The sequence below is a fragment of the Balearica regulorum genome, chromosome 4 (assembly GCF_011004875.1).
Source record: "Balearica regulorum gibbericeps isolate bBalReg1 chromosome 4, bBalReg1.pri, whole genome shotgun sequence".
Lineage (NCBI taxonomy): Eukaryota > Metazoa > Chordata > Aves > Gruiformes > Gruidae > Balearica > Balearica regulorum.
In genome coordinates, this window is record NC_046187.1 from 27,090,273 (window position 1) to 27,106,852 (window position 16,580).

The 16,580-nt window shown below is 40.3% G+C and overlaps 1 protein-coding gene across 1 annotated transcript in view; it reads left to right on the plus strand.

Moving 5' to 3' along the window:
* The first annotated feature begins 1,639 nt into the window (after nt 1–1,639).
* Nucleotides 1,640–16,580, plus strand: part of MANBA (mannosidase beta) — a 47,830-nt gene continuing 32,889 nt past the window's right edge. The window contains 5 exon segments of the mRNA XM_075751520.1: nt 1,640–2,073; nt 11,001–11,095; nt 11,587–11,692; nt 13,628–13,798; nt 16,412–16,535. Of these exon segments, the coding sequence (XP_075607635.1) occupies nt 1,774–2,073; nt 11,001–11,095; nt 11,587–11,692; nt 13,628–13,798; nt 16,412–16,535 (796 nt within the window). The 5' untranslated portion in view covers nt 1,640–1,773.

A 16,580-nucleotide genomic window follows, 5' to 3' on the forward strand; every position in this document is an offset into this window, starting at 1 on the left:
AGGAATTTGCAAGATTTTCTGTTTTTAAAGCATATTTCACCTTCTCACTTAAGTGTATTCTGAGACAGCAAATTACCTATCTGACCAAAATTCTGACCTGGTTCATAAATGAAGTAAAAATTACACAAATCCAAATGGAACATTCATTTAATCAACTATGCTTTAAGAATAAACAACAAAAAAAAAACCCTCAACCACCAATAAAAAAACCTCCAAACCCACAACCCACCCCAAAATGCTATAAACCATATGCTATGGTCATGGAGCGGCTGCTGAAGTGAGCATTTTCAACTTCAGGATGAGTTGTGCAAAGGAATAAAGCCATTTGTATCGGAAGAAAAGCAAACCAACTGCTTTCTAACCTGCTTACAGCTGAACAGGCATACAGGGAGTCTGGTCTTCAATGTTCTTGGATATTCTTCTGTTTTGTGTTGTCACAACCTTTGGCACGTATGTGGGCTAGTTGCTAGTCACTCTTGTGATTGTGAGAGTCTTCAAAGTCTGAGCACTTTTCTATATTGTGAAGTGAGATTCAGTGGATTGCACAGCTGTTTTCCACCTGCTGTACAGCTTCAGCTGGAGGAACAGCTAGAACAAGTGCAACCATGCCATGGTGTGAAACATTTTCAATTCATGGAGGTGATCTAGGCCAGGGTTCAGTGGAAACAGAGCATGGAGTAAGGTGGCTGGCTACCCCTAAAAGAGTAGCTCAGGCCACTGATTGCCTTTTGCTCCTTCCATGGAACCATTTAAGAACTTGTTGCTTTAATTCCTGGTTTTGGGCTATGAATGAAGGGATTAAGCTAGCAAGGGCACACAGGAAAGCTTGGTTTGGAAACCATACCTCAGGTTGTTTCTTTGGACCTGACCTTTCTGCTCCTTTGCAGATGAACATACTCAATTTTTATAAACAAAATCCACAGCAACAGTGCTAGCACTGCTTCATGAGAAACCAGAGTACTTTTTTTTAATGAGATGTCCATGACGTTTATTCCAGTTTTATATGCCTCTGTAATTTTATGGGAAAAAGGAGGTGGAAGCCTGAGGCCATATAAAATCTCCAATACTGGAAGTACCTGTTGCAGTGTTGTCACAGCTCTTCCTCATTCCTCCCATTTCACTGCAGCTTTCTAGAGCTCTACATAAATTTGCTACATCTGAAAGATTTGTAAATTTATACTGCACCTATTATCACTGTTCCACTGTGCCTCTTCCTGGAGCAAAAAAAGCCACTTTTTTTTTTTTTTTTTCTTTCTTTCTTCTGGCGTTACTGTGTATGCCCTGCTCGGTAAGCCTTTCTGTCCTCACGACTTGCCTAAATAGTCATTTGGACGGCGAGTTCGTGCAAGTGTCCGGGGAGGGGGCGGGAAAGCGGCTGTGGGATCCTTGCTTGCTCACAGGGACGTCCAACGCGGGCTGCGCTCAAAGGCGGGGCAGAGCCGCTCCCCAGCTAACTGGAAATCCTCCGGGGGGCCGCGCTGGCTCATCCTCAGCAGCGCCATCGTTCCTCCCCACCCCACCCCCGCTTCCTCACAGCGGGACCGCAGAGCCGCCTGCCGCCCGGAGGAGCCGTTAACGGGCGGCGGGAGGAGGTGCGCGCCCGCCTGTCCCGCCCCCACCCCCAACGGCCGCTAACGGTCCGAAGCGCCGCCCCAGCTCTCTGAGGACGTGGCCGAGTCGACGGCGGTCGCAAGGACCGGTTCTACCACCACCACCCCAGCCCGGGCTGTCTCCCCGTCCGTCCGTCGGCCCGCAGCAGCGTCTCCGTGGGCTATGGCGATGAGGCGGCCGTGGCGCGTGGCCGCTGCTGCATTCGAGCCGCCCGCTCGCTCCTCCCGGCGGCCATGCCGGCTGTCCGGAGGGCGGGCGGCCACCGCTATGGGCCGACCTGCGCTGCTGCTGTCGCTGTTGGTGGCGGCTGCGGGCCGGGCCGGCGCCTCGGCCGTGGATGGCCCGGAGGTGCACAGCCTGCGGGGGAGCTGGCGGCTGGGCAACGGGAATGGCTCGGTGGTGCTCCGAGGGGAGGTGCCGGGCTGCGTGCACACCGCCCTGCACCGCCGGGGCCTCATCCAGGTACGGTAGGCCGCCGCGCCGGCACACCTGGCCCGGCTCCCCCTCGCCCTTGGCGGCGCCCCGACGGTGGGGCCGTGTTCGGCCGTGCGTGGGGCGCGGTGGGGAGACCCAGGCAGGGCGCTGCGATGCGGTGGCGCCCGAGGAGAGGCCTCGCACCCGCCTTGTTGCTCCGAAGTGCGCAGCCTGCCACAGAGGAAAAAACCGAGCTCCCCAGCTCCCCGTGTGAGATCTCCAGAAGCGTGGTTAGAGGCAACCCCCTCACCCCTCAAAAAACCGTTCTGTCGCGGGAGCTGCCTCAACCACAGCAGATTTTGCTAGCTGGTGCAGCAGTCAGACTTCGTTTCCTTAGCCCCTCGAGTGGCAAAAGGTTTGGTGGCTGCAGTATCCTCAGGTGGGTAACTGGAGGTTATCCACGACAGAGCAGTCACAAATTTGGCCAGGGATACAAATACAAACCAGCCCGTGCTCTGTGGTGTGTGAGATTCTGTGGTTTTGACATGGAACCAAGGTGCTGACATCAGATACCTACTATATCATCACAGTGTGTAAGTCATGTTTACCTACAATATTACCTCAAAAGAATGAAAAGCTAAACCTACCCTGTTGAAGTTTGGCTTGTTGCAAGAAATCTAGGGATTTCAGTCCATTAAAAATCCTTTTTAACACTTGCAGAGCACATCAGAACAGTTGAGATTGTATATTCCCATGCTGCCTGAGGGAAGTAGATTCTCAAACCAGTAAAACTGTTACATTTGAAAGACTAGTTCCTGCCTTAACACTTTCAAGAAGCTCTGCTGCTTCTGTTTACTATTACCGTTTTTAGATTTATGAAAACATAGTGACCTCTTTCTGGGACAAATGATCAAAACTGCAGTTGTAGATTGATAGCAAAGTTTACCCAAATACTAGCATAAGCTGCTTGTCACTAAGACCTGACAAGAAACATGGCACCAACTGGGTCATCATTAAAATAAGATGCCTTTTTAATAGGAAATATGTGGAAAGTGAAATGCGTACCTGGAACAAGGAAAAGAAATAAAATGTAGTGAAGTTAACAAAATCATTTATAAAACTGATAAATATACTGCTGCGCTGAAGTACTGTCGTACGTTGTCTGAGCATATCAGACATATCTATATATTTTATTTATTGTGGGCTCAGTGTTGCATTTCTCATACAGCTTTTATTTGAAAAATACATTCTAGGTGCATGCATTTTATATTTTCTATTATTTAATTTTTATTCTTCAGATTATTATCCTGCTGTGCTCTGACTCAAGTTAGATATAAGGAGAAAGTGACTTCACTTTGGGCAGGATAATTTTAGCATTATTCTGTGTTGGCATAGGTTGGGAATCCTGGTACTAATAATAGATTCCAAAGAGTGTCATTGCTAGATAAAAGAAATAGTCAGCATTAGAAAAGTACATACACTAAGAAGGGATAAGTTGAGCCATGATGAGCTGTTGTTTCGACATCTGTGTGTTAAGTGACATGACATTTTGAACATATGCAATTAAGGTTTTTAAGTGGCTTTTCCAAAGTTTTAAAAAGTGCAGTGGGCAGGTAGACTGTATGGAGGATCAGTGAAGAGAACTGTGCCAGTTTCTCCCATGCAAAAGTGCATAAGATAAGCTGAATGTCTCAGATCTTCACCTGTGCTGGGAGGTGTTGCTATAAAAAGTGTGAATAATCATTCAGGAGAAACTGTGACCAGTGCACTGACTCACGCACACAAGATAATGACGTAATGAAAGACTCACATTTAACTACTCACATTAAGTACTCTTATGAAGTGAGAGAATAGGATTGCTAATTTAGCTGCATTGCTGTAAACTGACTTGTAATTTTAGTAATTTTAAGCAGCAGCATGGTATTTGGAAATGAGGCTGCGATCATGAACTCTCATGTGTCTGGGCAGAATCCCAAGCGTGCAGAAGTGCGAAAGCTTAGTCAGCCTGCTGGCCAGCAGCATGGGTCTTGCTAGTGGGTAGATGGGTGCTTGGCTAATTAAATCGATGATGGTTGGTTGTGGACACTTAGAACATGTTTACGTGAATACAAGTATGAACTTGCTCCAAGCACATGCTGGTATGGCTGGGTATGAACCTGCTGTAGTCTGGAAACTGTTGCTAAATTGGTGGTGTTAGGATTAGTACACTCTGCCGAGGAGCTGAGTTAACCACAATACTTCACTAGAAGACTAGTAGTCCAGTCCAGACCTCTGGACTGGACCCAGCGTTGTCTGGCTAGTTCCAAGCTCAGAATGAGCTAACTTGTTTCTCTGTGTATGTGTGTAAGGTAAATTAAGATCAATTTAGGCCCATTCTTACTCAGCTTAGCAAAGCCCAGTTTACAGAAAGAAGTGTATTTGCATCAGGATAATGAAATTGTTTTAAAATCACATTTTTGTTTACAAGATAGAATGGAGAGCATACTGAAATACAGGAGCAGCCTTAGCAGATTTCAGATCTATCACAGATAATGTTAAATGTGATCAATCCCTGCCATTGTAGTTGTAGCATTCTGCAAAGAGCAAACCTAGGTTGTTTGGAGGGAGTGACATAATTTGTTGCAACATGTAGCTTCATGCTGCTAAGTGTGGCTCAGCTGTTTGTGCTGAGGTTTCTTCATTGTAGTGAAAATGCTTATGACCAAATGTTTTCAAATGCAGCTGCCTAAATTCATATTCCTATATTCCTATTTATACAAAAGTATGCATGCAGCTTGAAATTTAGAGGCATAGAGCACTGGTGGCTCCACTTCTTCTTCAGTGCTCGTTATCTCTGAAAATCAGTCCTTTTTGGTGTTGTGTCACATGTACAATTAGGAGTTTTATTATAGTTGCCTAAATACAAAAGCTTTGGTCTTGAGTGTTTTTTTTCGTTTGATCCTCTTGCTCTTTGCTGTGGAGTGTAGGATTTTTATTCATCCCACTGAAAATGTCACTAGACCAGCAATCCAAAAGCTTACTGCTTGTAATCAAAAGCGAAGATTGGTCTGAAAAGCTGTACCAGGAAGAAGGATAACAAAGCCAGTGGGAACTAAATTATTCTGGATAGCGAGACCCATATATTCAGCGACCTGGTGAAATCTATGTGTTGTTTTTCCGTGTGATTTGCAAACGGCAAATAGCACTGCATCCTCTGCTTCTGTATCCTTGGGAATTTTTCATGGATTAGCACACAAAACAGAAATTTAAAGCAAAATTTGGGAGGGCCTACTCCAACAATATAGCTTAGTGGGCATCTTACAAATGAGGGGAAGGAGGACAGCAAGAATAAGTTGCTGGATATTAAGTCTGCAAAATGTGGCTTAGATTGCAAGAGTAGACTGCAAGCAACTTATTTATCAGTGTGTGGTTCATTTCAAATTTAGGTTGATGCACAAACTGGTTTTCCCCAGGGATGCTCTAGCTGATTGCGTGTTTGTAGCCTCACTTTAATCTGCTGTGCAGGCCGTACATTTGACATCTGTCTGACACTGAGCATTTGTTACTCATCTCTCTGGATCCTCTTTGCATTCGTTCTAGAGATGTCTTTACTCTTTGGTTTATAAAATAGACACTGGTTGAACACATGTTTCTGAGTGCACCAAATTAACATACCTTAGAAAATGCTCTTGGGGAAGATACTTTTGAGTTTTCTACTGAAGTATTATTTTCTTCTGTGTTCAACCAATGTAGTTCAAATGCTGGATTAACAATGATAAAAGCTCTAAGGGCAGAAGATAGCATCAGAGTATGTGTTCAGCTGTGTTGTTTTACTAACATTTCATTAGAACTCTCTAGGTCTTACAACTATTTCCATGTAAAATTTAAAAAAGACATGAGAAATGCACATAAACAAGGGTAAATAGTCACTTGAATAAAGTTAGTGCAAAGCTCAAGTATAAGTGCAGACATTTTGCCAACTTGCAGCGAATCTATTGCTAACCCTACATCTCTGGAGAAAAGAAGATTTGCAGAAACCATTTTGTCTGAAGATTTTGTTTTTAACTACTGTCAGTGTAGTATTTTCTTTCAGGCACAGTTCTGATAAGTAAGACGTATCAGCAGGTAACTTGTGTGTTAAATCTTTGTGCTAGAAATAGTCCTCCTCAAGCATGTACTATCCAAGTACTGCATGATGCCATTTCTGCTGGCAGGTGACTCCTATAAAATTTCAGTTCTGATGAATATGGCTATTGTAGCTGGATTTTCTCATCTGGCAGCCGTTTGCATTCATACAGAAAGGCTGTTTTGTCTTATTAGCTGTCACAAATGACAGCTTTGATTTGTAAAGAACTATTGGGGGGGTCTGCAACTGCGATGCTAATATAGGGGCTGGATAACACTGCAGTTTCTGCCCCGTTATACAACAAGGGCATGCACTTGACACAGACGGTTATGGCGGTCTTGGTCATACTTGGGTGTTAGAATATATTAGAAGAGACAGAACCTTATGTATCTCAAGTGATATTTCTGCAGTTCTGTACTGTAGTGTGAATTTTTGTAGCTTTTTCTGCATTTATATAAAATATACTGTTGTGTATTTTCTGACACTTCATTGTAACTTAGATTTTTCAGAGCAAGCCAGGAAACAATTGCATTGGGTATTGTGTGGTTCTAACAGGTTAAATAACATCGATTGATGAAGTAGTTGATTAATACAAATATATTATTTTCCATTAAAACATATATGCTTTGTTGAGTTGTGTGAACATATGTGGAAGCGTTCAAAAGCCTTAGTGAAACTTAGAATGAATATTATTATTATAATATTATTATTAAAGGGCACTCAAGTTTATCTTTGGAATGCTTGTAAAGTTAAAATAGATAAAAGTTATAGTAGCCTTTTAAATACAGCAGAGTATTCAAAGAATATTAAGCAGTGGGTATTAATATCTTGCTAATTAACTCTTTAGTAGTATCCGGCTCAGTGTTCAGCTGTAACACATCTTGAGCAGAAGGTTACATTCAGTTTACTGCTTTGTTAGAGTAACTACTGAAAATGAATCACTGTAGGATGAACTTCCAAAACTCATGTTCCAAGAATACCATCCATTCATCACTACTGTTAGTTCAGTTTGACTTCAAACTGTAAATATGTGAAACTGGGCTTGCTGAAAATTGTGTAAATGTCCTGAGTGCTATCGCTTCAGATATCAGGGAGTGTGTGGATATAGGTAAGTATCTTAACTATTTAGCTTCCAGTCTAAAGTTGGCGACAGCAAAATCATTAAACTGTAAACCATGAAATATCACTTGCAAGTTTTATTTGGGTAATTGGTTACATCAGCAGGATTTTCTTACCGTGTACATTATAAAATACCAGCAGAGTTGATTTATGAGAGAAGAGCATGCAAGGCAGTTTCAAATTAGATCATAACAAAAGTAGGCTAAGGCAAAGGAATCTGGGTTTTGTTCCCTTTATTACATTTCATTTTATTACACGCTGATCTTCCACCTAGATCCTGCTGACTGTCTGGTGTCATTCAGGTGTTTGCGCCGTGCTCCTTTAGACTCCTGGTTGCACGGTGGCCTGAAGCTGGCCCTTCGTGGGGCCGGCGTGTGCCTGGCACAACTTGCTCACTTGAGCTTTGAGCCTCGCTTCGGATGTGTTCGTGTCTCATCTATTTCCTGCTTACCACGGGAAGCTCTTAGCTTATGTGACTGTAGCTTTTCAATATTCCCTTAAAATCATTGCAAGGAGGAGTTTCCATCTAGTTTGGCAGTGCCTTCATTTTAGTGGGGCTAGTGGTTTTGAAGTCCTGCTGATGTCCCGTTACCGAACTGGAAATTGCTTTCTTTTGATGCTCTGTAGCAGGGCTTTTTACCTCATCTTAGCAGGTGATTTGCTGCTTGCTTACAGCATTGAAGTTGTAAGCAGAGAACAAACAGGCAGGCATCTTGAATAGTTCAGAATTTTTCCCCAAATTGCAGGAAGCAGGAAAATGCAAGGCTGTCATGTTTGGTGGGATTTATAAATAGCTGTAGTTGACTCCACCTCTCTCTGTCTTGCGTCCAGGAACATGTTGAGCTAATGAATGTGAAATATATTTAATACATGTGCAGTCTATTTCCTACCATCTTTCAAATTCGCCCAGTGCCCTTAAGAGTTTTAAACTTTTTTCATCCAGTTTTCAGAAATAAACCTTTAATTTTAATGTGAGCTGATTTAATGTGGGTTGAAATTCTGTTTCAGGACAAATCCAATAATTTGACTTCTATAGGTACATCTTCCAGCACTCAAAACAGTTGCATTTGATAATGAAAAAGTCATTAATCTCACAAGTGTATTGGAGAAGTCATTTCCCTTTCTTACAGGACTTTGTTGTGGTCATGCATTTTTTCCTCAACCTTGAGAACTGCCTTAAAATTATTTCTTGAACATTTCCACATGACTGATTTTACAACAAGCAACATTTGTAATGCTTAAAATGACTAACCAATATTAGCATTTAACAGCTTTTCTGTGTGATATATAAGCTGTTTTACTAGTTATGTAGCAATGGTATCAGTAAGCAGTTAAGTTTATAGAAAGGTACACAGAACTAGGAGCTTCCCATCCAAAATATGGATGCCTGTGAGGAAGAAACAGTATTAGTACCAGTCAGAAGGGGCTAATTAGCACCTCCTATGACACATATTTTAGCGGTCAATGCATTTCTTGGAGTTCTAAGGCTTTAGACTAATACAGAAGAAGAAAGCCCTTTCAGGAAAAAGGATCTGCAGTAGCTCTGAGGAGATTTAAACAAGCAGCTCTGTTCATAAACTGCTGTAAGAACTCATCTGATGATGTAATTTCTGCCTCTGATGAAACATTCCTACACTTCTCTCTGCTGCTAGACAACCAATTTTGTGTTCTACAGACGTCAGGTCTTTCTTCATTAACATCTCAGTATCCATGCTTTTGTGGGAAAAACAGTGCAGATTTCTTTTATGCAGGGTCTTGATATTTGATGAGGGACTCAAGTCGATTGTTTGACCACTAACCAAATTGGTTTTGGCTTTACAGTCTGCTGTTAATAGCGCATTTACAGCTTGCTTCTTCTGCCTTTTGTTAAATATTTCACACATACAAGTGGCAATGATTGAAATTAAACATGCACATTTTCCAAAGCATAACCTAAAAACAAAATAGTATATAATGTTAAAGCAAGACAGTTGTTACAAATGCTTTTTAAGGACATACAGTGCGTTTTCATGGTCTCTGGCATTTGACGCTTGCCTTTCATTGCCTAAATACAGTAATCTTAATGAAATTTCTTTTATGAGCCTGAATTTTGCATTTTAATATGCATTTATTAGCCTTAAATTTTTCATCTTAATAAAAGTCGGAGATATATTCCCAAAATATTTTGCATATAAAAGTAATGGTATGGATATCTTAAAATTGAGTAATTGGTCTGGTAAGCTCATGATGACTTAACTTTTAGAGAATACACTGTATTACCAATGCAGTGGTCATAGTTTTACTGAGGTGACCTTTCCTTCTTGACTGTTACTCACGTGTAGTAAGAAATTTCATGTATAGAGCATAGCATTTAGAGACAAAGCAATAACTTTCCATCTGTGTGGGCTCAAGGAATGATGTTTATATTGTTGTGGGACTCCAGATGAGACCATGCTGCTGAGGACAGTCACTTAGATGTTACGATTTTGCTCTGCTGTGTAAATTGGTTTGTGCTTATATTACAGAGGCCAACCTTCTTAGTTGTAAAGCAAATATGAGATATGAAACAATGTTTTTCAGAAGATTTCAAATCCAGAAATGTCAGTAGTATCTACACTGACTCCTGAAATGGGGAGAAAAAATGAGGTTCAGCAAGAAAGAAAAAAAAATAAAAGCTGGGCAGATTTTCCTCAGTGTGAATCTGGATATTCGGGGCAGATAGTGAGCTGTGCTGGTACTGTAGAACAGTCGTATCGAAGGGAACCTTAATGCAGCCGTGCTCTCTCTTAGCTGGGTTTGAGTCATGTAGTCCAGAAGAGATTCGTCTTTGTTTTGGGAAAGCAGTTCAGCTGTGCAGCTGCTGAAGAGGACTGAACTGAGCTGTCAGTCACTGACCCAGATACCTGCACTCTGAACTGACGTGGGGATGTAGCACTGTACCTTTCTGCTGCCTTTGTATGAGGTGCAAGGCTGCACACTATCAGGTTCATGTAACTGATTCCTTCAGCCTAGGTGAGGAACATAATGACCCACCATAAGGTAATAAATACAGCATGCAGCCAAAAAGGTTGAGGACATATCTGAGACCAACTGTGCCTTTTATTCTTCCTGGCTAGTGTGACTAAAGGGAAAAGAATACATTCAGTATAAATGCAGCATTATTCTCAAAAGCAGTCATTTAATTTTATGCAACAAACCAAAGTGTGTTGCTTCTCCTTCTCTTTCTCCCTCCCTCCAAATACAACAATTTCATTCAGCCTTACCACACATCAAGACTAGTTGACAAGAAACAACTGGAGTATTTGCAATTATTTTAAACTGTAGAGATTTGTTCACTGCTGTCCCTAGAGGCCTAAAATGCTGTTTCTTTGCCTTTTAAAATCCTATTAGTCTTACTTTCTCCATTATTATGAGGATGATCATGTTTCTGTTCCTCTCATTAAGTCACAAGCTGTCTTGATTTTTTTTTTTTTTTAATTTCCAGCCCAGTCATTTCTTATGTAAAAACAAATCCTGCTCCCTCTAGTTTGAGTATGAATGATTATAGCAAACAGGTTTTGACCTATATAAGTAAAATTAAATATTACCAAAGCTTTGCTTTCACATATTATTTCAAAGGTGAAAAGGAATATCAAGACTAACTAAACAAGGTGGATTTTGCAGACTCTCTGAAATAAGAAGTGCTTATCTAATGAATATTATGATGCATTTCATGTAGTAACACTATGACTAAATAAGTCTTTTAATTTTCTTTTTGTTGGTCTGTTATTAGGATCCGTACTATAGATTTAATGACGTGATGTACAGATGGATCGCACTGGATAACTGGACTTATAGCAGGACATTCAAAACTCCTTTTGATTTCAGGTATGCAGTAAAGACATGTCTAACATAGTTCTGTGCCATCTTTCATGCAGAAATGTGAGTTAATCCATCAGCTCAAAATCCGCTTAATACTTTTGTATCTAATAAAACAAATTATGCAATAGTGTGCAGCTGCAAAGCTGTTGCTAAAGAACACTTCAGTAGTTGCTTTTTCCTATTTTCTTTAATTGGTAAAAATTACTTATGAATTGCCAACTGAGGAAGGGTAATACTTAGGCTAATTGGAAGCTAGCCCATCTGATATCTGGTGCGTATGTGAACATCCTGTGTTGCAGACTTCAGCCACTTCAGCTGTCATCTTCATTTGACTATGTAAAATATAATGTAGCCACACTAAATCAAGCATTTTTGGAGGTAGTTGAGGCAACTGCTGCTAAAGATGATGGTGATATAAATTTTTATATTGTCTATCTCCTGTGCATTGTTAACTCTGGTTTTCTAACAGTTTTTCATGCGTATGTTATGTTCTGTAGAAAGTGGCAGAAAGTGAATTTGATTTTTGAGGGAGTAGATACAGTGGCACAGATCCTGATCAACAATATCACTCTTGGGAGAACAGACAACATGTTCAACAGATATGTAAGTAATGTGTTTATTTCTGAAGGTGCTTCTGTTTTTTCTTCAAAGCCCTTATGTGCTGAGCGCTTTCAGTGCATTCAAGTGCACATAAAAATAGGTGCTTGGATGCAGAAAGTGTTGACCTGAGGACTGCATGTGTAATCAGATAACTGTTAGAAAGAGAAGCATACTTACCTTTTCAGTAGCAACAGGGTCAGATCTAGAGGTGAGTAAGTCTTGTTCTAAATGAGTGGACCCATGCAAGAGGATCAGTTCAGCTAATAATAGAAGTCTTGCTTCTTGTGATCTGTCACAGCTCCAAGAAAACATAAGCTTAAATCTGTTATAGTAGTTTTAAATCTGCTTACTAATTGGTATTAGAATGGTTTACATGTGAATACTGAAATGAAAATGCATACGTTGCAAAGCCTGTGTAAGTGTTTCCATGCTTTTTTTTAATACAGGGGTTTTGATTTTTAATATTGGGCTTTTAATAACATTGTCTTGCACTTTTGGGCTTAGCCTATGTCAGTGTGAGAGTACTTCTCATGGAATGATCTTGTGAGTGGCAAAAACATTCAAACTAATTTTATAGCTTTAAAATATAAAATTATTCTGGGTACTAGCATAAGGGACAATTCCTGCTTTTCTCTTAAAAGAATCAAAAAGGGAAAAGTTAAAGGAAGAATCTTAGTGGAATAACTGAATTACAAAGGAAATCTGGTGTCTTCATATCTTGGCATTTACCATTCTGGCAGGTTTAATTGCAAAGATATGGGCCTGAGACATTCTGCCACCTGGGTCTGTGTGACCTGGGACAAATCACTTAGTTTCTCTGTGACTTAGTTTTACCATCTGTGAAATAAGAAATTTCGTACAGCTTTTATGAAATTGTAATTATTTACTATTTGGAGAGTATCTAAAGAATTGCCAGTAGCAGGCTCGGTAGAACTGGGAAGTGATATTATTTTGCCCTTATTTCTGCAACTTCATTCTGTCTCAGATTGTAACAGTTCATGAAATGGTCTTCGCTGTAAAACCAGAGTGAACTGTATTAGATTGAGTCTAGGATTACTGTGACCCAGACTTCTGCTTTGTTCACCTGTTCCACATAACAACTACGTCTGCAGGAGGGACTTTGTGAAGGCTCTGTATGGGGGACCCTATTTCCTTTGTAATTTTCTGCTGTATGCTACAGACGTAAGTGATGTTAGCTGGGCTGCTCACAAGTTGGAAAAAATTGCCAATACTTGGCTTGTCACAAATGAACACTGTGAAGAAGAAATTGGTGTTAGCCATTGGAACCATATTATCTCGATAGCACAGGATAATTCTGAAACCAAACATTTATCCTTCTATCCAGCCGCACTGAAGGGGATTTTGTGACCCTGCGAGGAAGCCCCCAAATACTTTCTTTGGTGCTGGCATGGAATGTGTATCTGTACGTTTTGGGGATGAGAGTGCAGGTGGCATCAAATACAGCTTTGCAACATTTGTGCAAAAGGCAGCTCCGTGCTTTGTGGTAGATAGGCTGGCAGCACAGCGTGAGTTGGAAGGACTCCTGTATAGACCAGCTTTCTGAATTAAAACAAGGTGTCTTGCTAAAGATGCAGATGAGCTCTGAGTGAGGAAGGAGGGTAAAGATTCTCTTGCCATCCTTATCCTTCAAATACTTTTGTGTGCAAGCAGAGCGCTGCAGCCTGCAATTGGGGCTCAGAATGGGGAAAGTGATTTGTCCTGAAACATCTCCTTGTGTCTAGAATGTTACTGTGTAATTTCTTTTTTCAGCTTAAGAAGTAGCTTCTCTTTCCTTCAAAACCAGAGCCTGTTGAGACTATAGTTCAAATGCCTTTGAATAATACATGTATGGTATTAAAATCTCAATGTAACAGTGATTATAAATCTCATAAATAAATGTCAGCGTAGTAATGATTTTGTTCTGTTTTCTTGACCTAGAGCTTTGATATTACCAGTGTGATCAAGGAGGTCAATTTTGTCCAAGTCCATTTCTTATCAGCCGTTTCATATGCAGCAGAGCAGAGCAGATGTCACAAAGTATACAGGATCCCCCCAGCGTGCCCTCCACCTGTGCAGAAAGGAGAGTGCCATGCTAATTTCATAAGAAAGGTAGGCGCAGAATTGTCTGTCTCTGACTTCAGGCTTGGAAAGAGGAATGCACCACGTGCTGTCCTTACAGATGTATTCTGAGCCTGCAATGTCATTTTATAAGTAGGGCATATTTTTCATTGCAGCTTCCTTCTCCTGTCCCCCCTAGAAACCTGTAATCTAGCATGTCAATAATACAAGAGGCCTAAGAAGGCCAGGCTTCATATCTAGGTGAGAAGACTGTTTAAAAGGCTGTTTTCATCAAGGAGTTAGCAAGGACACTTGCTGCTAAGAGAGCAGGATAGCATTGGGAAATGTGTAATCATTACATTTTGATCCACTGGGTGGGTTGTATGCTGACAATAGCATTCACTGTTGCAAATACCAGTGTATATTGCCAAGGCTGTAAAAATCTCAGCCAGGCAGCTTTGTGAGTGTTTGCTATTGCTCATGTGCTGTGCTATTTATACCGGGGAGCTTTGGCATGTCCCGAGAAGTGTTATCTAACAGAGGACCTGTTCTCATCTTATTATGGTGTTGTGAAGTGTGACTTGGAAGTACATATTCAGTGAAAACAACAGTGTAATATACAACGAATGAAGCTTAGAAACTCTGATTTAAAACATGGCTTCATTGCTGTTAAAACTTACTCAAGGCAAAACTATCATTTGAGTAGCATCTCATGTATTTCTGGTAGCTTTGCAGCAGCTAGAGACAATGGCTAGGTGATCTTTAATTTGGAATTTCTCTTTTCTGGGTGTTTTCTATGTTTGTCTCCACTTATAAATGCCTTTCTTGTTAATTATTTTTATTCTTTTTAATAAAGTCCTTTTAGAGCCTCGTCAAAAAAATGACTAGAATGCTGTTAATCTAAACCTGGATGTAATTTCCCTTAAAATTTCTTAATGGAAAGATGGACTCCATGTTGTCCTGGAAAGATCCTTCATGATTAAGATGTTGTCTTTATTACTACTTGCTGCTACTTTTATTTTCATTACATTTTAGAAAGTTGTTTAATTCTGGGTCCACTGTGTTCTTAGAAATCAGTGCAGGGAGGAGTTTGGAAGGCACTTAAACAGCTGTAGTCTTATTTATAGAGCAAAAATGGCCAGGTAATATTTTATGCTTTATTGAACGATACCTTTAAATTTGTAGAAAGTACCTACTGCTTTCCTCAAAGGAGTTGTTTGTACTTGGAAGCTGCTCCAGACATTTCCAGAAACATTTTTAGTTCCAAGTATACAGGCAACAACAGCAGCGATGTCACATTTAAAAGTAAACAAACATAGTAGGACATTGCTAAAGTAAGCTGGCTGCTTACCATCTTAAAGTAATGGAGAGCTGTTTACACATTTGAGGTTCAGTATTAAGTGCAGTAAGCGTATCTAAATCTTAATAGGAATTTGTGGCAAAACACAAGCCTTTCACTGGTAAAATGCTTCAGTGATAGAAGCGTATTGTTCTTGTTACGTACTATTTCTGATAGCTGTCTCCGCAATATTATTAGTGAAACCTGACAATCTGTCAGTGATTCATTTGTTTATTTTTTATAAAGGGAAAATTACTTTCAGTCTGACTTGTTTTCTAAGAATGTGTTGTCCCTGTTTTTACACTTGAAATAGGTACAGTGCTTCCTTCCTGGAAGGCTCTTTTGCAACTTGATAGGCAGGCAGGCTGACTCCAACGATGCAAGGGATAGGCCAGACTTGTGCAATGTGGTTTGCCAAAATTAGTATGCCTCGGCTGTAAGTTATTAGTCTCTAAATTTAGAACTGTAGGTCACTGTACAAGACTTTAAGGAGATCTATTGTATTTGCTTTGGGGGCTGGGGCTGTGTGAAGCTTGGAGGACAGCTGAATAGATGTCTTCAGGGGATTTGTTAACTGGAAGTCTGACCAGGTTTGAAAACAGCTAAATGGAAAGCAGCATAGGTACTTCTCTGCATGACCAGCATTTTATAATTCTGACAGTTATTCTGATGTTAGAACCAGAACTAAGCTATTTCTCAACCATGTTTTTGGTCCCTTTGTTTTTGTATGAGAACCATAAAAAGGGGAGAAATGGTGAACATGACTGAACTACACAAATGCACCAGACATATGCATCTCTTTCCTTGTACTACTCTGTGGTGTTACAACAAAAAATAGGGGGTAAAGTATTTCAGATATACCCACTATTTTTAATTTGTCCTTTTAGAATACTTTAACATTTATAACCATCAGTTTTCTGCTTACTTTGTCTTTTAGGTATACAATTAAATACCGACATTACCAACTGAGATAATTTAGACCTAAATTGAGAGTAACCTGCTGGCTTGGTTTTTTTTGATTTTTACTGTTTGGTTTTTTAAGCGATGGGCTAGGTTGTGTTTTGCTCTCTCAGTAATATAAAATTTTGCTATACATGGATGTTTAATACATTTTTTATGTAATATAGGTAGTAGCAGCAGAGTTCTGGTGAAGAAATAAGAGAAAAAATACTGTAGGCCCTTCTGGGTTTAGGGAAATTGGAAAAATTCTTTCAGTGCATGGCAATATTTTATTTCTAGATAGCAAATAATTTTTATTTCTGGCACAGCATCAATGTCTGTGTGAAAAAAAAAGGCAATTGTAACATAATAATTTTGTATTCCAGGAGCAGTGTTCATTTAGTTGGGACTGGGGCCCTTCTTTTCCCACTCAAGGAATCTGGAAAGATGTTAGGATTGAGGCCTATAACCATTATCACCTGATTTACTTTTCTCTGACTTCTTTCTTTGGTAAGTTGTGTTACTACTTTTTGTTGCTGTTTCACCTTTGGAATA